The sequence below is a fragment of the Delphinus delphis genome, chromosome 5 (assembly GCF_949987515.2).
Source record: "Delphinus delphis chromosome 5, mDelDel1.2, whole genome shotgun sequence".
Classification (NCBI taxonomy): Eukaryota; Metazoa; Chordata; class Mammalia; order Artiodactyla; family Delphinidae; genus Delphinus; species Delphinus delphis.
The window spans coordinates 9,486,886-9,511,533 of record NC_082687.1 but is presented as its reverse complement, the minus strand read 5'-3'; the positions used below and the strand labels follow the sequence as shown (position 1 = coordinate 9,511,533).

General features: G+C 36.2%; 1 protein-coding gene across 1 annotated transcript in view; it reads right to left on the bottom strand.

Annotated features, from left to right (window-relative positions):
* Positions 1-23,709, bottom strand: part of MMRN1 (multimerin 1) — a 77,351-nt gene extending 53,642 nt beyond the window's left edge. Inside the window, exons 1-3 of the mRNA XM_060011984.1 lie at positions 23,644-23,709; positions 18,517-18,569; positions 11,991-12,828 (exon numbers count right to left, since the gene is read on the bottom strand). Of these exons, the coding sequence (XP_059867967.1) occupies positions 11,991-12,577 (587 nt within the window). The 5' untranslated portion in view covers positions 12,578-12,828; positions 18,517-18,569; positions 23,644-23,709. The remainder of the gene's footprint in view (positions 1-11,990; positions 12,829-18,516; positions 18,570-23,643) is intronic.
* Positions 23,710-24,648: the final 939 nt, after the last annotated feature.

Sequence of the window (24,648 nt, the reverse complement as noted above, 5' to 3'; positions counted from 1 at the left end):
AGGAGATGCAATGGGTTCTTAAACCCTCAGGTTCTTGCTTTCTCTCTCACGCCTCTTGAGGCTGTTTGATTTCCTTCTGCTTTTTTTTTTTTTTTTTTTGCGGTACGCGGGCCTCTCACTGCTGTGGCCTCTCCCGTTGCAGAGCACAGGCTCTGGACGCGCAGGCTCGGCGGCCATGGCTCACGGGCCCAGCCACTCCGCAGCATGTGAGATCTTCCCGGACCGGGACACGAACCCGTGTCCCCTGCATCGGCAGGCGGACTCTCAACCACTGCGCCACCAGGGAAGCCCCTCCCTCCGCTTTTTGAGGGGAGTGAGGGAAGGTCCTTTTCTAGAGATTTGCAGCCCACAGACTGTTCTCAGCTCTTGCGTTTGAAATCTGGGATATTGACCGAGCTGTGACCTAGGAGTCTCGTGCTCACACACGTGCTCTGTCTCTCCAAACCTCCATTCTCAGAGGGGATGGCTAACCCCTCAGAACTAGCACTAAGGGGGAAAGCCTTTGAGGGGGCAAGCCTCTAGTGTGCCAAGGTGCTTCCTATAAAGGAAGAAGTGGGCTTTGAGTCCCCGGATGTGCCTTCCTTCATCTCCCGTGAACTCAAGGGTTTTCCAGGTGCAGCCAACATTGCTGCATCACACAGACCCCGAGTTTCTGGTAAAGCTGCTGGTTGACACCAGGCCCAATTCATGAAGGCTAGGAAAGACCTTTCCAGGCTCTTGGTGTATGTCGCCAAATAAGCAAATTTAGAGAATTTGACAATCTCACGTGTTCAGAGGATATAGAGAACTGGAATCTCATATATACTGTTCGTAGAAATATATGGTAAAACCACTTTGAAAAACAATGTTAATATCATGTAATAATGAACATGCGTATACTGACCCAGCAGTTACACTTGTAGATATATACTTTAGAGAAACTCTTGCACATGTGTTCAGGAATCATGTTATCTGAGTATTTATAGTAGCAAGCATTATTCATAACTATCAAAACCTAAAAGTGGTTTAAATGTCCATTTACCATAGAATGGAGAAATACATTGAAATATTTACACATAGGTATTATTCACCAGTTAAACAAATGAACTGTACTATTCAATAACCCAAATATAACTTATAATAAACTTGTGTGATACAAGCAAGTTACAGAAATAATACCATACAATGCTTTTTTCTTACATAAAGCTAAAAAATAAAAGTGAATGATACACTGTTAGGGATACATATGGTAAAATTAGGTATTATAATACATCTATTTCGTATCAAATATAGCACAATTTTAAATGATATGATTAAGAATAACAAATAAATCCTGCCTTACAGAAAGATTTAGCTGAATTGCTGTTCTGATCCACATGTCTTATCAATTAGACCATATTGTAGCCATAACTTTCTCAAGCCCGTTTCTAAAAACCTTTGTTTATATCCATCCATGTATGCTTACTGTCTTCAACATATAAGATAGTAGAGGAATATGAATTGACCACGCTCCAGTGAAGCTGAGAAACTTTAACAGCATCAAAGTAGGCCATTTGCCACAAAAATGCCGTGATCAGACAAAAACAGCCTTTATTAAATACCTATTTTTAGATGACATTCTGGTAGAAGCCAACCAAAATCATATAGATACTGTTTAGGAAAACAAAAATCAGCCTCATTTCTGGTTGTAATACCAGTTATTTTATTATAAAACATCCTATACTAAACTGTAGAAAGTTCTTAATAACTATAGATTGAATGATTGGATTATAGCATGATTTTTTTCTCTTTACTTTTCTGTTTCTGTCATTTTTTCCCTATTGTGAATATGTACCTTGTTATGTTAAATTTATATTCTTCCCTCTCATTTGTTTTCTGAGGTTTTTTATCGAGGGTAGAGGCAGAAATGATTTACAAAATCTAGTACTAAAGGAAATGGTACATGACTGTAAAATCAAATCACTATGAGTTCAAATTAATATGAGATGTACGCCACTAAATCAGTGAAACATAAGAACTCTATGCTGCTTAAAATAATAATTATTATTATAATTAAAATAATGCAGAAGTCAACCTAAATGTTAAAAAGCAAAGAAGGAACACATTTTTCCCCAGAGTAGAGTCACTAAAGTTAGTAAACATCTGCTTTGGAATATTTAGGCCTCTTTGGACCACATGCTCCTCTACAAATAAAGCTGACTCAGCCATTCATCTGTCTAAGGCAGATAAATTGAGCACTGTACAGCTTATTGTGCAAGGTTCTCTTGAATGAGAAGTTTGAAAATTCAGCTCCATAAAGGCATGAAAAGACACGTTGGTATATTTTGTTCAAGCGTGGTGATACTTGGCAAAATAATGTGAAACTAAGTACGGCAAAAACAGGAAATAAAAATTTTAAAATTAATGAAGACACCGTGATAAAGGGATATTTTAAAAATAGATTTCTCCTGCAAATCCACTGATTATCCTAATTACAGAGAACGTCTAACTTCATCAGAAGCACACATTGTCTGTCACGTGAGCACTGGCTGAATGACTATGGAGAGCACAGGGCGAGGCAGGAAAAAAATACCACCGTCCCTGCATACCCTGGATACTGAAAAAAAAAAGAAAAGAGATGGTTGTTAGAAAGACAGACAGACAAACAGAAAGATATTGTTTGTGAGAATAAATCAGTGTCACCTGCAGAGATTGTTTAAAACCCTAAATAGTGAAACCATTTCATGACTAAAATAGTTGAGTAGGCAGAAAAGCAGATTGCCAGGGGCCCAGCAATCTTTGATCCAGTGTAAATTGGAAGAACAAGCCACAGCCAGAGCCCCTGGTGTGACTTGTAATTAGGTTTATGCCACCGATGAAATAAGCTCATCAAGAGATGTTAAAAATGTAAATATAAATTTAAAACTAAATAATCTGAAAATATAAGTTTAAAAACAGAAAATTCAGCATGGTGAAATGGTGACAGGCCAGTATAAAAGCAAATGTAATGATCCCAGACAAGTATTTTGCTTAAATCTAGAGATCCTTTGTACCTTTCCAGAGTGATTATGGCCGACGGAGAGCGGTTTCTTTGAAGTATTGAGCTTTCCGTGGGGTCCGAACACTCCTAACAGCAGATTGCATTTGGGATTCTCTTTAATGGTTGCTTTTGTGCGGCAACATGTACTGAAAAAAGCTTGTATTGATCCTTTGGATTTTCCAAGTTAATAGGTAAAATGTTTGTTTGAAGAAAAAGCAGACATCTTTTGTTATTTATGAACGTGAGCCTGGCTTGCAGAACTTACAAAAGGGAGCAAAGGATTCTATTTTGACAGAGACAACTTGAAGTCTTGTGGATAATGAACTAAGAAAAGCATTGTAAGTAAACAATCACTGTACTTTTGGTTGAAACATTTTAGAAATCCGGTCTTCCAAGGAGCCGTGAAAACACTAAATTAAAAACAAAGATTTCATTAATTGGTCATTTGCCATTTGAAGTGTACCCTGACCAAACCCTGGTCCAAACATATCCATTCTTATCCTGAATTGAGAGTGGACTGAAGCAACAAAGGATTCATTTAAATAATGACCATGACAAGTATTTTCCTTAAGAAATAGAAGATATCAATCTAAGAATTAATGTTATTTATTTATACTAGTCCTTCGAACACAGATTAATAAATTGCTTGTCATCCTGTTCGTAGAAGACAATGTTTAAACATTTATATTCATAACCTGTGATTTGAATTGACACCATAGCATGAAAATACCAAGTCCTGAGGCTATTCACTAGAAATCAAGGTGAACCAGCAACATCCCCTCCATAAACTAGCCAATGATATGTGATTTTCTCTTGGAAGTTGGAGAAGATTTTCTGCTTGGGGAGATGATGTATTTAAGGACATTTTGACTTTGTTTCCTGTCATCCCGTTATTGAGATGCACTTAGGGATTCAACGAGGAACAAGAGAAAATGAAACAACTTATTAGCCATTAGCTTGTTTGTTCAATGTGGCTTCCTCATCGATACAATGAATATAATAATATTACCTACCTACCTCACAGGATTGTTGTGAGATTAAATGACTTAATATATGTAAAACACTTGCTGCTGCTGGTAATGCCTAGATGATTCAGAGAGCTCAGTAGGATTTTTTATGAAGGGAATAGATACCTATATAGCTATATATATGTATGTATATATCTCCCATTTTGTTTCTGGCCTCGTACACAAGTAGAGGTTGCTCCTTTCTTGTTTCTGTAATGACCTGATAAATTCATCTTAACCATAATTGCTTATGTATATCAGGTCAATAATAAGTTCCAGAAAACCATGACAGAAGACTATTATTGGTGATGTTCAATTCATATGATGAGGCTTAGCTCTCAGAAGAGATATATTCTAAATGTCTTTATAGTCTTAAGTAGTTATGAACAAAAATACTTCCTAAATGTTATGGAATCTTTATAGGAATCTTTATTTTTTTCAATCAAACTAAAAAGAAAAGATGAAATTATTAATTATTATGAGAGACCAGGATTTACAGGTAGTTCATCAGTCATAAATGAGAAAGGAAGTATACCCAGTGTGAAAGAAATATTAACAGAAACTGGAAGTAAGCATTTAGATTTAGTAAAAAGATTCTTAATATGTAAATCACACACAAATAAAGCATCAGACTTTTTATATTTAGTTTTGGCTATTAGTCCAAAAGATAAGTCCATCTTGATACGAATCGCCTTAAGAAAATCACTATTTTCAAATTAAAAAAATATTGTGGTTCATTTTATTTTAGTGTAAATACCTTTATATAGTCCATCCTTTTTCAAAAGTCTATATAATATATAAACTGGGATAGAAGTATTAGTTTTATAAAAGAATCATGTAAATATTTGAAACAAATCTTGAGAGGCAATCATGAAAAGCTCAGATTATGGGGAATTTCTGATACTTTAATTTTCTGGTTAATTTAGGTTTTAAGATGAAACCCCTTTTATATACCAACTTTTGCAATGAAAATCTTTGGTCAGGCACTGATTTGCCTTCCACGGTGGGCACAGTGTAGTATGTAATTGAGTTTTTAATGATATATGCCGTATAGTACCTCAGAGTCACAAATCATTGTGTACATACAATAATAATACTACTAATAATTTCTCAGTGTAAAATTTTAGGAGAATGAGCTGAGTGTGTCCCCCTCTCAGGATGTGCATGGAGTTTGCTTTTTGGATCCAACCTATTTTCAAAGTTTTAAAGCCAATGACAGTACATTTTTAAGAGGTACACTGAATTAGATATAAAAATACATATATTATACCTAAGAAACAATTCTTAAAGGTACCTTAATTAAACTTTTTTCACAAATTTGTTTTCTTTTACCTAACTTTATTTTTTTGTTTCTTTTCCCCATCCTGTTACTTCAACGTATTCAGGGACATTGTAAATTCTATTCCAGTAGGTGTCAGACTTTCCCAGTGTGCAGACCACAGAGCCTCGGGAAAGGCAAGCTAATAGGTGCTGTGATGCTTAATTCTATACTTAAACCAGTTGTTCCTGTAAACTGACTCTTTTAGCATTTCCCGAAATAACACATTTTTAAATTAATATTTTGGTATTTAAAGAAACAGAAGGTGTACAAACATTTCTTGTTTAATCACCTAGACGGTATAAATTCTGGCACGTATCATACAATATGTGTGTGTATATTCAGCAGCAATTTAGTGAGTAGAAACATCAAAGAAATAAAAAAGGAAACGATTAATGAGAAAAAAGCTGAGATACTGAATATACTTTAGTATTTTCACTGGCAGTAATGTAGTAGATACATTTAATTTCTCAAGGACATAAAAAATACTCTTTAATATAATGGTGTGCTTCTTTTTAGAATTTAACAGCATGTGAGAATAATCCCCTTGGATGCTACTAGGCCACTGATAAGAACTTTGCAAACTATACATGATAAACACTGAATGTTTGTGTCCCCCCCAAAATTCATTTGTTGACATCCAAATTCCCATTATGATAATATTGAGAGATGGGGATTTGGGGAGGTGGTTAGGTATAAGGGATTAGTGCCCTTATAAAAGTGGCCCTAGAGAGATCCCTCATGCCTTCCACAATGTAGGAGTACAATGAGAAGTCGGGAATCTGAAAAAGGCCATGCTGGCAACCTGTTCCTGGGTTTCCAGCTTCCGGAACTGTGAGAAATAAATTTCTGTTGTTTATAAGGAACCCAGTCGCTCATTTTGTTATAACAGCCTGAATGGACTAAGGTGGCATCTGAATTTAATTGACCAGATTTTTCACATGTAAAACCTCATAATTTACAGAATTAAGCAGAAAATTGCATATTACGATAGGCAGCAGAAGTAATTTAATGGTTAGTTTTTGTAATTTTAAACCATTAAATTTTAAAATTTAAATTTTCTATTTACAAGTGGTTTAATAAAAGACTTGTAGAGTTTATCATGTTAGACATATTAGAAATCAGAATCCATTTAACTTGAGCCACCTATTTGTACATAAAGCAAGTTACATAGCTTATAGAAAGAGTAAACAAGTGAAATTCTAAAATAAATAAAGTCAAACTCAGCAAATATAGGATTCATCTTGTTTCATATTCAACTTTTCCCTTCTGGCCCTTTCATTAACATTTTACCATATTTATGGCCATTCTATATGCAAAATCAAATACAATGACAAACAAGTAAGTGGGAAACTCTCTGGATGAGCTCTGATTTCTGCCCTCTCTCCCTCCTCCCTTTCGTTAAAAAAAGAAAGAAAAACTCCTCAATTGAGCATCCGTATTTCTATAGTTCTCATATTTCCCAGACTTATATTTCTAGTGTTTATCTCCGCTGTGAACTCCAAATCCATCCAATAATCAGTCATTCCACAGAGTTTTGTGGAGCTCTCTCTATGTGCATGGCACTATTGTTGGCAGTGAATAGAATAATAATAAGTAAGAAGGTCAAGGGTCCTATTTTCACAGAATGTATTTTGTGGAAAAATATAAAATACACAACTGTCTGCATAAATAGACCCAATAATTTCAAATAAATGCTCTGAAGAAACAATAAGGGTGATAAGATAAGGATGGCAACTTTCCATTCGGTGGTCAGAGAAGGTCTACTTGAGGGAGGGCCATTAAAGCTCAAATTGCATAAGAAAAGGAGCCACTTGTCTAAATGCTGAGGGAAGAGCATTCTCTCAAGAGCAAACAGGAGTTTTCTTGAGATATGTATTAACTTGGCATGGTCAGTAACCAGGAGGAAGGGCAGTGTGGCTGGACGAGATTGAGAGGAGTGAGCTTGGAGCATGGTAGAAAATGAGATCATAAAGATAGGCAGGGGTCATGTCAAGCAGGACCCTGTGTGCATGGTGAGGATTTAGGATTTTATTCTAAATGTATTGGAAAGCTACTAAGTGATTTTGAGCATGTGAGCAAAATACTAAATTTCACAGGTTTTAAAACGTCTCTGAAATCAGGAATATGTTTTGAAATCAATGATATATTTTAGTCACTACTAGTCAGACAGTAGTTTTTGTCATTGCCTTAGAAATGTCTTAACCAGTTTCATTTATATCTTCATTTCAAGGAGGCAAAAGTGATATAAAATAAGATAAATAAGATAAATCTGAAAACTTTAAATAATGTCATACTTTCTGATTCGTACATAAAATCACATCACAATAGATGAAGTCTTACATCCAATGAAACGCATTAACCTGAATTAAAGTTTAAATACCTTAAATGTTACAATGTTCTATGTCAAATGTATTCAATAAAAAAAAAGTTTGAAAGATCTCACACTTGTGTGGAGGCAAGAGTGGAAACATGGACAAGTTAAGAGACTAAGTAGTAGATAATGGTGGCTAAGAATAACATGGTGTGGTGAAGGTGGAGAGAAGCTGGCAGATTTGGGGGATATTGGAGGGAACACCAAGAAGACTTCTTGATTGATTATATAAAGGCCGGGAGAGAAAAAGTATAAAGGGCATACCCAAGGTTTCTAGTTATGGAACTAGCCGTTCACTGAGATGAAGATTCAAGTACGTGTGTGCAGGGGTTGGGATTGTGAGAGGAGTTAGGTAGGCAGTTAATGCCAATATCTCGTTTCACCTACTATCCTCTCAGGGAAAGCTCATAGCCTCCAGGTAGACCACTCATCCTGTTATGTTCTCTCATAAACTTCGTTCAGAATGTTTGTTCATCACCATTTTGATTCAACATCAGCATTTGTGATGTACTGTTTTTCCTCCCCATGCCCTTTTCCCACTGGACTGCAGATTCCGTGAGGACAGAACAGGTGGGAGTTTGTCTTCACTGTTTTACCCTCAGCACAAGCACAATGCTGGGCACATATTAGGTCCTCAGCAAATACTGGTTCAATACCTAAATGCATTAATCCCAATTTCTTCTTTTTATCCTGCCTGTTTCAAAGTGCTTGGTCACTGACCAACACCCACTGTTCCAGACAGGAAACCACAGCTCTGGTGTAGCCAGGAGTTCCTGTGGTGGTAAGATAAGGGAAAGTACAAGATGAGACAAAAATGTGCCAGAAAAATTCTATTGACAGAAGTATTCCTTTTACATAGAACCACTATAAAATTCCAAAAATAGTATTGAAAAAAAACCCCAAACCTAAGATGAGTTTATCCCAAGTCAACAAGGTTTTATTATACAGAAATATTTCTTTGGGAAGGATTCATCTATATATTCACATATAGATCCATAAACTTTACATTCAGTTTGTTAAATACTGTGTACTTATTGTAAACCAAACACCTTACTAGCACTGGAAATATGTCCCTAAACTCAAGGAGATCACAAGTTCACTGTAATTATAACATTGTAAGTGCGGTGATAGAAGAATTCAAAGAGAGCTATATGAACAGTTAGAGGGGCCACATAACTGAGCCTGAGAAAGCTTCGTGGAGGTATTATCATCAGGTGTAAAAGAAGTAGGTGATGGGAAAAGAAGACCATGCTAGCCAGAGGGACAAACAGGGAACAAAGATAGGTTTAACAAACAGCATATTGTGGACTAGAAAACTACAAATTTTCATGGCCAGAAAGTCACAGAAGATGAGGCTGGGGAAGTAGGCAGGAGCCAGATCAAGGATGGCGTTGTATGACCGACTGGGAATGAAATCTGGAATTTATTCTGGAGGCAAAGAATAGCCTCCGAAGCCTGAGAAGTGGGGAAATAAACTGGCCACTCGTATTTTCCCAGTTGGGATAATAGACTGTATTTGCTGAAGGAGTATAATGTACGGATTGAGAGCTACGTCTCTGAAGCCAGCCAGCCTGGGTTTGAATTTTTGTCCTGGGATTTACTAGCTAAGTGACCCTAGTTAATTTTCTTAACCTCTCTATAATGAAATAGTAACAGAATCTTCTTCATGGAATTATGGTTATGATTAAAGGATTGAAAATATGTGAGTGTGTGTGTGTGTATACATATATACACACACACACACACACTCAGAATAGTACAGTACTAGGAAAAATGCCATAAAGTGTTTGCTATTATCATTATTTGCTAATCAAACAAAAATATGAAAGACCTCTTTTGACCTTACCAAGGCTTATTTGCATCAGCACTGTGGCCATAATAGATGGACCTAAGTTTTCTCTAATACCATTATCAATTGCATGGCTAATGAGTAAGAAGTCTGGGACTTAATGAAGTATTACTTAATGAATGAATACTTAATGAAAAGTATTACCGGGACTTCCCTGGTGGCGCAGTGGTTAGGAATCTGCCTGCCAATGCAGGGGACACGGGTTCGAGCCCTGGTCTGGGAAGATGCCACATGCCATGGAGCAGCTAAGCCTGTGCGCCACAACTACTGAGCCTGCGCTCTACAGGCTGCGAGCCACAACTACTGAGCCCACGTGACACAACTACTGAAGCCCACGTGCCTAGAGCCCGTGCTCCGCAACAAGAGAAGCCACCGCAATGAGAAGCCCGCACACCGCAACAAAGAGTAGCCCCCGCTCGCCGCAACTAGAGAAAGCCCACACGCAGCAATGAAGACCCAATGCAGCCAAAAATAAATAAAGAAATAAATTTATAAAAGAAAAGAAAAGTATTACCAAAGAGAACCTTAGCTCTGTAGGACCTCAGGATGTAGAATCTCTAAGTACAGTTAGTTCTTTTCTCTAGAAATAATTTAAGATTCTTTTCATTGGAAAATGCATGGGATGGAGTTTGGCTTAGCAAGTTACACCTTTAATATCTTGTTTCCTCCTAACATATAATGAATTTTTAAAAATCTGAGATATGTTGGTGCTTGCTTTTTATATAACACATTCCTTGGGAGCAGGAATTATTTTTATTTGAAAAATTCTGTTTCCCCCGAGACCAGCAATGTATAAACAGTCATCAAATAAGTAAGGGGTCATAAGCTTTGACAGTGAGGTCTTTGGATAAAGCAACTAGCATTTATTTAAAAACTAGTATTCACCAAATTATCAATTACTAGTTCTAATTATGAAACAACCATATGCCACTTTCTATATGCTATGTAAAATTTAATTGGTATTTTACTTTCAACTGTTCCCTTCTTTTGGTTATATTTACTAGTCTATTGAAAAATCCCTTTATAATAACATCTCTAAAAGGTTCAAATCATTTCCTATGAGTGCCTAAGACTTCTATATAATTGGTTTAAAAAATTAAATCATAGTCTAACAAAATATGATTAATAGAAATGATATTATACATGACTCAGAAAAGACTCTCAATAAATTACATTTTTTACTTAATAGACCACATTCTGTTGTTCCTAAACATGAGAAAGTTTAATTTATATCTGTTAAAATGTCTGTTTTAGACAGTCTATCTATCCTAAGTTGAACGTTTTGTAATCTGTAGCATTTGTTTTTACAGTAAATTGGCATGTTCCAAATTCCACCATGTTAATAAGTTTTTATAAAATCAAATTTACTTTCATGTTTTAAAAAATGCCATAACCTTTGAAATACAGTGAAAAATGGATTTGAATAATAAAGAATACATAAATACAAATCTATTGGCTTATATACTTCCCAGTGTCTCATGTTTATATCAACAACAGTGTTAACACAATGCCTTTCATAGCAGGTGTTATTTGCTATTATTAACTTGAATTATTTTATATAGTCAGGCGTTTAACTGTGAACATTAAATGAATAGAACATTGACGCGCATTTTCCAGGGTTTTGTTTTTGTTTTTTGGTCCTTTTGAAAGACTTCTTTAATGATACTTCTTTAAGCTTTGTCTTATTATTTTGCTTCAACAATTCAAATTGAATTTTCTCTCATTTTAAATCAAAATCAATTTGAAAAATTGGCCTTTCTAGTCAACCCATTCATAATGATGGCATAATTTAGTATAATGGCCCTAGTAAAAGATGACTTGTTGAGTACCTATTCTGTGAGAAGCGTGTGTCTAAGCACATCTCATTAATTTGAATCTTGCATGATAACCCTGCAAAGTTGGTATTTTTATCTGTACTCCTTATACCATATCTGTCTTTTACAAATGAAGAAACTGAGATTCAGGGACATCAATTGACTCGCTCAAGTCAAGGATCTAGACAGTACTGGAGCCAGGATTCCAACCTAGCTCTGCTTAGTTTGAGCTTTCCACAGCGCAGGCTGTTTCAGTTTTTAAATCTGTTCACACCTTAACTGTAATGACATTTTTTCTTTCATGTTGTGTCTGTAGTTCTGAGCACAACCAACATACCCTTGATCTGAATTAACTAACAGTCACTGTGAGGTTACACTGTTTGTTACCGACTATCCCCAGTTAAAGCACCTCTATTAGTAACTTCGACCACTTCAATTACAATAAATCGCTGCGTTTTGTTTGTTCATCTTTTCCCTTTTAGATAAGGTAACACTTAATTACCTCACCTAACTGAAATATGATCTGGTTTCATCTTGGACATGAAATCCTTTTCTGGAAGTGAGACAACTGTTAGCTTGCAATCTTATAAACCTTATAGTTAGAAAGAAAAAAAAAAGAATGTTTCTTACTTTCCTCTAGTTGTTTCAAAGCTTGATTTTTGGTAGCTGGTTCTTTGGCTTCCAGGGCTGTCACCTCTGCTGAGGTACGTTTCCCGTGGGGATCGATTTCCAACGCCTCTAACCGAGTTTAGAGAAATGGCTTGTTCATTCGACTTTCTGGCAAAGCTCTGAAGAAATTTCAGGGTGGAGTTGGAAAGGACCACTGACTCTGCTTTAGGACTGAACCTGATGCTCGATTTGGTCGGGAGGGCAAGAGTTTGTAACTTCAGTACCACTTCTGTCTTCCCTGTGGGTGTGAGAGTTTGGTTTCTCACACGCTCGGGAGATGCACTTGTCTCTGAGGGAAGCAATGTCGATTTCAGAAGACTCTCCTCGGAAGTGCTTGCCTCGGGAGCTGTGGCCATCTCCACTGATGTGATCTGGGTGGTTGGCAGCACCTGAAGACTTTGTATTTTGCTTAGAGGAGCCGGAGCAGAGGTCTGGGAGTTCCAGGAGTTCTCATCCTCGGGTGTAGTCCAAGTATGTGTAGTGTTGTTACGCCCAATCCCCCCACTCCATAAACTAGAAAGGAGGATGAATAGCCTTGCTCCTTTCATTTCAGTAGTTTGAAGCTAGAAAGCTCGTGTGAAATCGGGAGGGGGATAAAGTCCTTCTAGCCTCTTCGATGGCTGCTTCCACACTGAATCTGCCAAGACAGAGCTTTGCCAATTTGAGATGTGTAGAGGAAACAGGTTTCTGTGTTTTGCAGTGGACTCAGGAAGTTTGATTTCCTGTTTCTGTAGGTTCTGTGGGATCTGTGACCTCTGGGAGGATGATCTATGGAAGCAGTGAAGGGTGTCTGACGAGGCTAAGGGTAAATGGAAAAACACAGGCCATTATTATCAGGAAAACCCATGAGAGAAACATGAAGTAACTTTCCTTTCCTAGGTTCACTCATATTTCATGTGTTGCTGATTTTGAAGAGAAATTTCACGTTGATAATGGAATTTTGTTTGGATGGGCTGAATCAAGGAGTTTAACCTTTTTTTTTCTACTATACAAGGAACTTGAGAAAAAGTTTTGTGGTGCTTCCTTTCCACTGTGCCCCATCCAGAGAGCCACATTTTGTTCAAGGACATATACGCATGTGCACGTGTAAACAAAAAGTCATCTGCAACGTCTCTGCTCTTTCACGCATCACAGGCTGAATTGTGAAATATATATATATACAACCTTATTTTTATATATACACTTCAGCTGTAGCATTATTTGAAGTTAATCTCAATGATGATAATAAAAAAGAAAAGCATACATTATTGAATTATGTGAGTATACAAGAAAATCACTTTAAATTATGCTCTCCAAATTTCTATGAGAACCAATTAATGGAATGAATAATCAGAAATTTACTTCCTCTATTTTCTAATCCTTATCTTCTAGTGGTTGGGGGGTGATTAGTATTTTACCACTAAGGAAGGGATGAAAGAAAAAGTGGAGTCACATGAAAATAAACTGGGACCAGTTTTTGTACTTCTTCTGTAGTGCAAAATATAACAGCTGCAGAAAAGAGAGAACTAAATTGATCAAAGACTTTTCTGTGGTTGTTTTCCCAGTAGAGATGCTTCATGGGATTTATGATTTCACTACTCCAACAAATGTCTGATTCTCAGACTTCCATTAAGTTCTCTCATCTGTAAAATATTCCATAGCAAACTTTTCAGACATACAAGTAACAAGCTAGAACAGTTCATCCATCCATATACATTCCTTTCTTCCTTCCTTCATTCATGTGGTAATTACCCAAACCCTCAGTCAGCTTTAGTAAGGTACTCGCTTAGGTGCCGAGATTATAAAGCAAGAATATTCTTGGCTCTCAATTTGCTCGTGGCCTATATACATTATCTGAAGGCTATATCTCTGTGTAATTAATCTTTCTGTCAACTTCTATGTGTGGCATTAGGTTCTTGTTAAATATTCAGTCATGGAATGTTTTCTTTCGGAACTGGAAAATTGGAAACCTTGTGACTATTTGGTTATATATTATTGTAGATATATACTCTTGTCTCTAATCCTGGATACAGGACACCGGGGTTTGAAACAAGACCTAGTTTTCCTCTGAACTACTAACTTTTTGGTGTTAATACTCCTTTCTCCCCTTACTCTTTGCCATTCTCTTATACAAGCATATTGTCGACATATTAGAGAGTATATAGTATGAGGTTATTTAAACTACGATACACAGTAGTCAGCAGCAACCCCAGTTGACTTTGGCATGGAGTACAAACATCTGTTTCTCGGCTATATCACAGAACAATCCCACAAACTTTGCGTTAGTAAAAGAGCAGAAAAGTCCAGCACGGACAATCCAGGCAGCAACTAGTAACTAAAAAGAGTGATGAAACGGCATAATTTTCACACAAACATGGTTTTCAGTACTAAGAAAAAGACATTACAGCTTCTTAATCTGGGAAAGACACAAGCAACTATCTTTGGCTTAGAGCAGAATAACAGTTAGAAAAATCCAAGTAAAGTATTTCTGTTTAGTGTACAATTTTAAATCCATTTTCCTAGATTTAGTAAAAGTCGATGAAGAAACCATCTTGAAAGTTTAAGAAACAACCAGAAAAATGACACGTGTAGATGTTTTTGCTTCTATGATTTGAAAAAAAACATCTTGATCCTGTTTAGGACAAGTGAACTTGAGTGGTAAAGGGTCACTCATTGGATCTATAAGTGATAACAAATGGCTCTCAAATGGTAATAAAAACTGAACTGAGCTAAGCAATTCATTCCTCCTCCCGTAAGGTATTGACCAATAATGATCTTGGTTACTCTTATCCTAGCCTACAAGTGACCTTGCAATCAAAAGCCTAAAGGTTCTGTATCTCATTATCAATTCACTAAGCCATCCTGTGCTATAACTCCTCAGAGAGTCCCCAGCTCATCTGATGGTTTTAGATGTATGGATCGTCCCTTAACTGGAGACGTAATTTATGTCTGTACTTCAGAAACTGTCAGAGAAACTGCTTTTAATACCTATCAAATAACAGTTAAAAAATAATATTCCTGGGATTATTGCCTAAAGAATACTCAATCATTTTTCTAACTACTCTAAATACTATCCTTGGATTAAACTATATCATCAGATTTTTGTATACCTGGACCCCATCATTCTGCTACATCCCTGTGCCTGCTAAATTTTTTATATTAAATTATGTTTTACCCTATTGCCTTTTTTTCCACTGAGTAATTTATAAGAAAGAAACTATGAAACTCATTATATTATGTGCTATCAGGAGGTTTTTATGTCATTTTTCATTGTACCATAAACAAAAGATTGAATACGTATTGCAAAAGTGGTTCTCTCTAGGTGATGGTATAATGGGTTTATTTCAGTTTTCTTTTTCTTATGTATTATTATTATTTTTTAAAATAAATTTATTTATTTTTGGCTGCTTTGGGTCTTTGTTGCTGAGCACGGGCTTTCTCTAGTTGTGGCGAGCAGGGGCTACTCTTCGTTGTGGCGCGCGGGCTTCTGATTGCAGTGGCTTCTCGTTGCAGAGCACGGACTCTAGTTGCTCAGGCTTCAACAGTTGTGTACGGGCTCGGTAGTTGTGGCTCGTGGGCTCTAGAGCGCAGGCTCAGCAGTTGTGGCGCATGGGCTTAGTTGCTCCACGGCATGTGGGATCTTCCCAGACCAGGGCTCGAACCTGTGTCCCCTGCATTGGCAGGTGGATTCTTAACCACTGCGCCACCAGGGAAGCCCTCTAATGTATTATTATTTAATTTATTATACATTATTATTTTAGTCTTCTAATCATAAGAAAAAACAAAAATGTTATGAAGTTGAAACAAAAGTACAAATGAGTTAAAAGAGAATCTTAGATTAAGGATTTCCTGGTTTGTAGATGGTGCCACGTATTATTTAAAGCCATTTTTATGGCTGCAAGAGTTATTATCCTTTGTAAAATATTGGGAGTAAGGAATAACTTCCACTAGATTATTAGGACTTCTTAGCAGCTTCTTTCTTTCTTACATGAGAAATTATTATTTTCTTAAAATAGTATGAAACTTTTAAAATAATACTTCACTACACCCCTTCTCCATAAACTGTCACTGTCAGAAGATAATTGCAGAAAACAGTGCTCTAAGCTTTTTTCGATTTTATGTTGGTTGAAAGTATTAAAAACATGTTACATTTATATGTGGACCCAAGGGGGTTATAACCATACGGTAATAGGGCTGGGGGAAGGACTGAAACAGATTTACATGTGATTTTGATGAGCTCAGCAATGTGCTAAATAAGTTAAATTTGGCATATTAGTTAATTCTCCTAATCATGCCAAGTAAGTATCCAACTCTCATTTTACTGAGGGAAAATCAGGCTCAAAGAAGTTAAGTAACTTCCTAGGGTAACACACTGGTAATCGATAGATATGTATGTCCAATTCTGGTTCTTTCCACCATCTGAAAATATGCCCCCAAAAGAAATAGTAAACATCTAAGTTTACAAAAATCTAGAGAAAATAATTTTCAAATTATCTTAAATTCATTTTCTCTATTGTTTTTAACTCAATATTTAGCTTTTATTTCACAGCTAAAACATATAGTGAGATAATGCTAGTAACATTATGATTTCTATTTGTTCAAATTTATGGAATTAGAGGGGAAGTGTTGTGTTTATAAGTTTGCTTTTAGTCTAATCTTTACTTTTTATTCTCTTTGGTTGGGTGCCTTTTTCAATTCCTGTGCAGTATTGTAAGTGATGACATTGCCTTATCCTTGACAGCACAGATAATATGCTCCTTTCATTTGCTAGATTGGAACCTCCAGAACAGTATAAGACTGCTACATCCCCGGCATCTAGAACAGTGTTTGGTAGGCATTCAATAAATATTTATCAAACACATGAATGGATAAAACTATGAATGTAGTTCTATATATCTGTAGTAGCACCTGTCAGGGGTTAGAGAGGAGGATCTATTTCCCCAACTCATAACCACACAAAAGAAAAAAAAAAAAGCAATGTAAATAAACACAAGTACTCCCTTTATGAATACAGCTTCAAAAGGTCTCCTAGAATACCCTTTCAATCAGATTACCTCTTGCAAGTCCTTCCTAAGTAAAACTCAGAAAGCCCATTTTTTCTACCTCATCTGTTTTCAAAGTATATTTGAAACAGTTTATTTTGAAACCATTGCAGACACAAGAGGACTATAGAGCAAAGTCTAAGAGCTGTATAAGAAAGGGTAATAACAAAGTAGTTAGGCCAGAAAAATCTCAGGTGTGCAACAAACTGAAATTAAGAGTAAAATTTAGGTCTAAGTAGGCTGGTAGAAAAGGGAATATGGAAGTATAATGAGTCATATAATTCTTAATATTAAATGAGAGAAATGTATTAGTTTGTCAGGAAAAAACACAACATATTTTGTACTAACATAAAAATTTTAACGCTATAATTAGGAACATTAAGAACAAATTGATAAAAGATGACCAAATATCCTTCATAAGCAAATGTTTATATTGGTAGGATGCAAAACTATACTATTGCTTATTTTATATTTCCAATTTAAGTAGAGCAATGCACTTGATAAAGTTAATTTAAAAAGTCTTTAAGCCTAATTTCTTTTGCACATTTTAGAAATAACATTTTCTTTACCTTCATGAAAGTTATGTCTGGTCATTGAGTGATTATCATTAGTGACTTCTGCTTCTGGACCTATGGAATAGACATACTTTTCCCTATTCCTCCTGCTAAGTACATCTAAAAATCCTGGACACTATATGTAAAACAAACATAAGACTCTGAGGTGAAGAAAAGAAGGCAGATTGGCTAGGAGACCCAAGGAACAACACAGCATTGGGTTCTCTGGATTTTCTTTTTGCCTCATACCTCCCAGACTGAGTGCTGGAGAATTTGGCAAACTAGAAACACCAATGGCACGAACAATAAAAAAACCAAGAAAAGCCAAAGGGCCAGAAAGCGGTCAACCTAGAAAGCCAGAAATCTTATTAGACAATAACTGCTCTACTAGCACAAAATACCACAGAAAGAACTGTGGTGCTGCCCCGTCCCTGCCTGCAGAGCCTGAATGGAGAGCTTAGGCTTCCGCACTCACAAGGTTTGTAGAAGCAGCCTCAGCCCCCATCCCTTCCCTGGGGTAGTGACAAGAGAAGGCTAACAGAGGAGAACTTAGTCTCCACTAAGTCACTGCCATAACCCTCTGTAGGCTGGGTAAAGGGCAAGAGAATAGAAAAAAAATAACTTTGAGGCCTGCCAGGTCTTCACTGAGCACACTTCCATGGTCCCCCAAAGGTAGGTGATAAGGCAAAAAGTCGGAGAAATATCTTCCGTAGTGTAGAAATCCAGGGGGTGGTTCTGGGGAAGAAAGATAACTCATCAGAGATGAAAAAAATAGATTTTTTACTGTAAAGTAGGAGATCTCCCACAGTGTTTTAATCATCTCCTCTTCACCGGTGAGGAAGGAATGCCCACCCTAAGGTTATGGGGGTGGCTGAACACATGACACCCGATACTGGATGAATATATACTCACAGAGCTGGGAAGGAAGATACCACACACCATGCAGAGCGACACAGGGGTTGCACCTGAGAACAGAGCAAACAGCCAGGAGCTGTGAGAGGCAGGCTGTGTAATATTAAGAGTATAGGTTGCCCCCCCCCCGGCTCTCCCTGGCGGATGCAATTGGCTTGTTTGAGTAATTCTACAGGCTGGCAGAGAACTGAAATCCACTACTCAGGGACAAGCAGGAACTGTGTCTGGTCCCCTTGATAAGAATTATTTGGCCAGGGGACCTTATCCGCTGGAGCAGAGTGGGGAAGGGAACTTGTGGTTAGGCCATATGAAGCCCTCGGGGTTTCACATGTCAAGGCAGCATATGATAGTAAACCTTAATTTTAGGTCTTATAACACACAAAGTTCAGAGAGCTTTTTTCTGTATTGCAAAGAATAAAGAACTCTCTGGAGCTTTGTTTCTGCTCAGATCTTAAGCTTAGTTGAAAGGAAAATACTGATCACACTCTCAAAGTATTTAAAAACTATAGTGAGTTAAAACTAATAAAAGATGCAACAACTTGGTTTAGATGAAACCGAGCTCACTACAAATTGGTGTGAATCAGCCTCCATGCTAGAGGCCTGACAGGAGAAAAGGTATGCCCTTCTCTGAGGTAAATATTATTTACTACAGTTCTTTTACACATAATGCCTCTCAAAAATTATGAGACAAATGAAGACACGAGAAAATGTGACCCGTAGTCGAGAAAGAAAACATCAGTAGAAAAAAACCCAGAGAAGGCTCAGATATTAGATGTATTGACAGAGAATTTAACCTAACTTGGCTAGAATGAGGGAAGCATGTCTGAAAGGGAATTTGAGCAGAGACAAAAACTGTAAAGAAAATGGAAATGCTAGAAACAAAAAATATGATATCAGAAATAAAGAATTGATTTGGTAAGCTTAATAGCACTGTGGAAATATCAGAGAAAACAACTGGCTAATTTGAAGACAAGTCAAAAATAAATTGTCGAAACTGAAACACAAAAGAGATAAAGGTGTAGACGAAAGGAACAGTGCCTGAGATCTGTGGAACGTTTTCATATGGTATAACATAGATATAATAGGAATAAAGAAAAGAAAAGAAAGAGATTAGGAAAAAAGATAAAATTTTAAAAGGTAATAGATAAGAATTTTCCAAAATAGGTGAAACACATTAACCCAAACACTAAAGAAGTTCAGAAAACCCTGAGAAGGAAATTGTGCCTGGACATACTGTTGGTAAAATTCTGAAATACCAAAGAACATTTTGAAAGCACTCAATAATTTTTCTAAAAAGTCACAATTACATAAAGGGTACAGCAATTATGGTTGACTTTTCATTAAATACAATGAATGAGAGAAGACAGTGGAATGACGTCTTTGAAGTACTCAAAGGAAAAAAACCAGTTAATTTAGAATTTTATATCTATCTAGTAAAAATATCCATAAAAGTAAAGGAGAAATAAAGATATCTACAATAGGCAAAACCTAAAAGAATTTTTCTCCAGAAGACCCACATGCCCATATGTTTGACAATTTAAATGAAAAAGATATATTATTTTTTTAAAAAACTTACTAAAATTGATAGAATCATAAAAAAATCTAAAAATCCCCATTCATAATAAACTTTCCAATAAAGAAAACTCCAGGCCCAGATGGTTTCACTAGTAGGTTCTATCAAACATTTAAAGAAGAAATATCATGTCTTCATGAGCTCTTTAAAAAAATGAAGTAATATATTCCAACTCAATTCATGAGGTCAGAAAAACACTAGTACAAAATATTACAAAACCAAATACTTCAATAAAAACAAAAGCACAGACTAATGTCCTTCACAGACATGAAAACAAAAATAACTAAATAAGAACACTATGTAAAAGGCTATTATATCATGACCCCATGGCAAAAAAAAGGTAGAAAAATGGAGAAAAATGGTAGAAATTCAGATATTTGAACAAATTAGCTATCCAGAATGTAAAATGAATTCCTGTAAGTAAATAATAAAAAGACAAATAATCCAAATAATAAGTTGGCAAAAGCCTGGAACAGACACATAACAAAAAAGATACACAAATAGCTAATATACACATGCAAAGGTACCCAGCATTTTTTGTTATCAGAGCGAAGCAAAACAAAACTATAATGAGATACCATTCTACCATTAGAAGAACTGAAATTTAAAAAGACAACACCCAATGTTGGAAGGGGGTAAAGCAATCAGAACCCTCATATATTTCCAGTAGAAGTGTGAAATGGTACTACCATTTTGGAGAACTGTGAGACAATTATAAAGTTTAAATATATATCTCACCCTTGATAGAGAAATTTTACATTGAGATATTTACCCGAGAGAAATAAAAACAAAAATCTTTACAAGAGTATTCAGAGCAGCCTTATTCATATTAGTAGCCCCAAACTGGAAACAACCCAAATGTCCATCAAGAGAAGAAGATATAGATGAAGACTGGAATGTCCATACAGTGGAACATTACTATGCAACAAAAAAAGAATGAAGTACTGATATGTGCAGTAACATGGATGAATCTCAAAATCAATATGTTGAATGAGAGATCTGAGATAGAACATATAGTAGAGAACACAGTTCTATCTATATGATATCCAAGAATAGGAAGCACTAATTTATGGTGGTAGAAATCAAACAGTAGTTTTTTCTGGGGGTAGGAGGATTTATTGGAAAAGGACATGAAAGATCTTTCTTAGATGATGTAAATATTTTACATTTTGCTTTGGGTTGTGAGTAATGATTATGCACAATTGTCAAATCACTTAAGAGCTGTGAATTTAAGTGTATGTAATTTACACATTAATTTTTTTAAGTGCAAGAAAAAGAATTTAATAAGCTTGAAATCAAGAACATTTGCCCCTTCTTAGCAGTGTGTTGAACTTTCTTATATTAAGTGTACAATCTTTCCTTTATCAAATACAACAAATCTAATATTACGTTCATCTGTAGAGCAGAGATGATCTTCAGGGTAAAAGTCAACTTCAACTGAATTGATATTTACCAAAAATTTAGTATGCCTAGAACATGAAAGAAAAAATACAGTAGGACACTGAGAAAATTTTGCTGTTAGAATCAGGACTAAAATCCAGGGTTTGTAAAATGGAGTCAGTAATCCTTCTATACCTAATTTTGTCTTCATACACATCCTCTTACAACCATCTTAGTAAAATTTAGAGCTTAGAAGATTTGTTCTAATTTTATTAAACTGGAAAAAATTTTAAGTGCTTTTCCCAACTAACTAACCATGATATATATATATATATATATATATATATATATATATATATATATATATGTCATTTATTTTATATATATATAAAATAAGTAGCTGACTAGCAATCCAACAGTTTTTTTTTTGTTGTTGTTGTTTTTTACCGTGACAAAACTCACTTAAAATAGAAAAATGAGAAGCCAATAATATCCTCCCATCTTAGAGGAATTAAAGAATTATGGTCATTCTACAGAAATGTGATTCAAGATGGCGGAGGAGTAAGACGTGGAGATCACCTTCCTCCCCACAAATACATCAAAAATAAATCTACATTCCTATGACTATAGGCAAAGGGACTCTCTGGATTTGCATTGAAGCAGTCAAGAAATGACTTTCCCTTAAGTTTATCAGTACTTCTGCTCCTAAATCCCAGTAGATAAACCTCTCTTCCAAAAACATCTACCCTAACAAAGCACATAGTTTTTCTCATATTTTCATGGACCCCCTTCTCTCCAAATTCTTTAACTATTTCTTTTAGAACCATAGGCAGTGCAGTGTAGAAAGAAGGCAGCATGGCAAATTATCTCAGGTTTGAACCTGAGACCTTCTTTCTCATCCTTGCTCTGTCATGGACTGCTGGTATGATCTTAGACGTGTCCCTCGATCCTGCTAAGCTTCAGTTATCTCATCTGTATTCTCCTTCTGATGATTACATGGGTCAGTGCACATGAGACTTTTTATACAATGTAAAGTAATATACTGGTCAAAGTTGGGATGTTACTATATCAAGAAACCAGAGCTATATTTTATCAACCCTATGCTTAATTTCCATTATATTCTCTCTACTCTTGACAAAGTAAGAGCTTCGACCCACCTATTCGTGAATTCCTTTGATCTTCAAGGAAGGATTATTCTTACTCAAAGCACCAGAAAGCCTTCTGTGTGGTTCATCTGTTTTATACATTTTTGTCGGACACATAAATTTTGGTTTTCCTTCTTATGCCAGTAGAAATATTAACGCTGATTTAACTTCTGATAATTATAATAATTGTTAGCTTAGTACGCACTGACTCTGTGCCAAGCATTATCTTAAGTGGCACATAAACTGTGTTGTTTTATTTCTCTCACACCCCCTGATATGTGACTCATAATCCCTATTTTTACCAAGAAGTCAAGTAACCGCCCAAGGCAGGGCAGCTGAAAAGTGACAGAACCGCCATTTGAACCCAGGTCCTTTAACTCTGAGGCTTTGCCCTCTTTCCAGGTTACCCTGATCTCATGTATTAAGTTAGATTCTTAGCTTTTGTCGACACACAGAGGTCAATTTCTGTTATATTAGAGAACTGGTTTAAATAGTTAACACAGAGCTTGGTTTCAAAACAAAAGAAAGCAGTCAAATTTGCAAATGCACCAAACGTCCTTGTCCAAGGTTTCTATATCCAGAGCAATCAAAATATCTGTAAAATTAAAGCCGCAACATTCTATTGTCCGAAAGAGTAACAGTTTCACAGTACAAAGTCTTTTGATTTAGGAGTTGATTTAGTCTATCAGTTAAAGAAATAGCTAAATAATTGTGCCATAAGCAATAATAACATGGTAACACTTTTCAACATAAATGCTATTTTTCAGGTTGTTTTCATATATATTGCTAAGTTCTGCCAAAAAGTGTTTCTCTACACAAGCTCCTACTGGATTATGATAAATGCCACATATTTTAAAGGAAAATTAATGCTTTAAAAAATAAATTTATTATATGTTCCACAAATACTAACACTATTAATACTTAAAATAGACCTGTAATCTTATTGGAGGCAACAGTAGCAAACTTCTGTTTAAAAAAAATTCTTTCAAGCAGAATGTTAATTGAGAAAAAATCCTTGGTAGCTCTTACCTTAAAATTCTTTGCCCAGGGATAGAAACTAGACGGAAGCATGTGGAAACCTCTGCTGGCCTCTTTGTAGGCTGCTTCCAAATAGTCACTTATCTTCAGAACCAGAGAAACAGCAGCTTAAGCAGGGCAAGGGGAAAAACGCCCTTACAATAGCCCTGCCATTATTCTTTCTGTGAGCGCCTAGCAACAGAAGGCCAGAGAGGGAGCAACGAAGGTGCCTGAGGGCACTGACCCCCAGCCTGCCTCCTGTCCTTTCAGCGTCGATGTGAGCCTAAGGCTCTTACTAAAAAGTGTTCTCCAACCTGGAGGTTTAGCCACTGCGATGAAAGTGTTCTTACTAATGCAAGGCTAAGAGAGTTTTCTCCAAAATCTTGATGGCATTATATTTTGTTAATAATATTTAAGCCAATATTGAAAACAGACATAATGTATAAATCTTATTTATTAAGATTTAGACTTAGTTCTACCAGATTTGGAAACAAGAAAAAAAAATGGTGGAAGCTAGGGTAACCTGCTCTAGCTTTTTGTTAGCACCATTACTGCAGACCTGGGTTGCATTACTGAGAGCATTTCGCAGTCAGCCACACCTCACTGATAAAATCTGCTTTAATTCTTTGCTAAGGCATTCTATAGTTTCTCACGCAGCTCCAGAGAGTGGATGGAGAATGAGTTCTTGCGAGTCTGCATCTCTGACAGAATTTTTCTAGAGTGTGGAGAAGTTTCAGTCACCTGAAAATCTTTACGCTTAGCTTCTGCCTCTGTTTCAGCATTTGTAGCATTTCTTCTGTTGAGTAAACAGATTTTCCTCTGCAAGCTTGTGGGAAGGGCCCTGTGCTTTGTTGTCTTTTGAATTTCTCAGGCCCAATCGTGCACATGATTGCTGATCAGTAAATAATGTGTAGTTCCCTTCTGTAGCTCGAAGCTTTGACATAAGTTTGAGTTCATTCCCATATATATTTTGATCCCTTGAAGATTTTTTTCTCTCTGATCAGCTGAGAGCTTCAC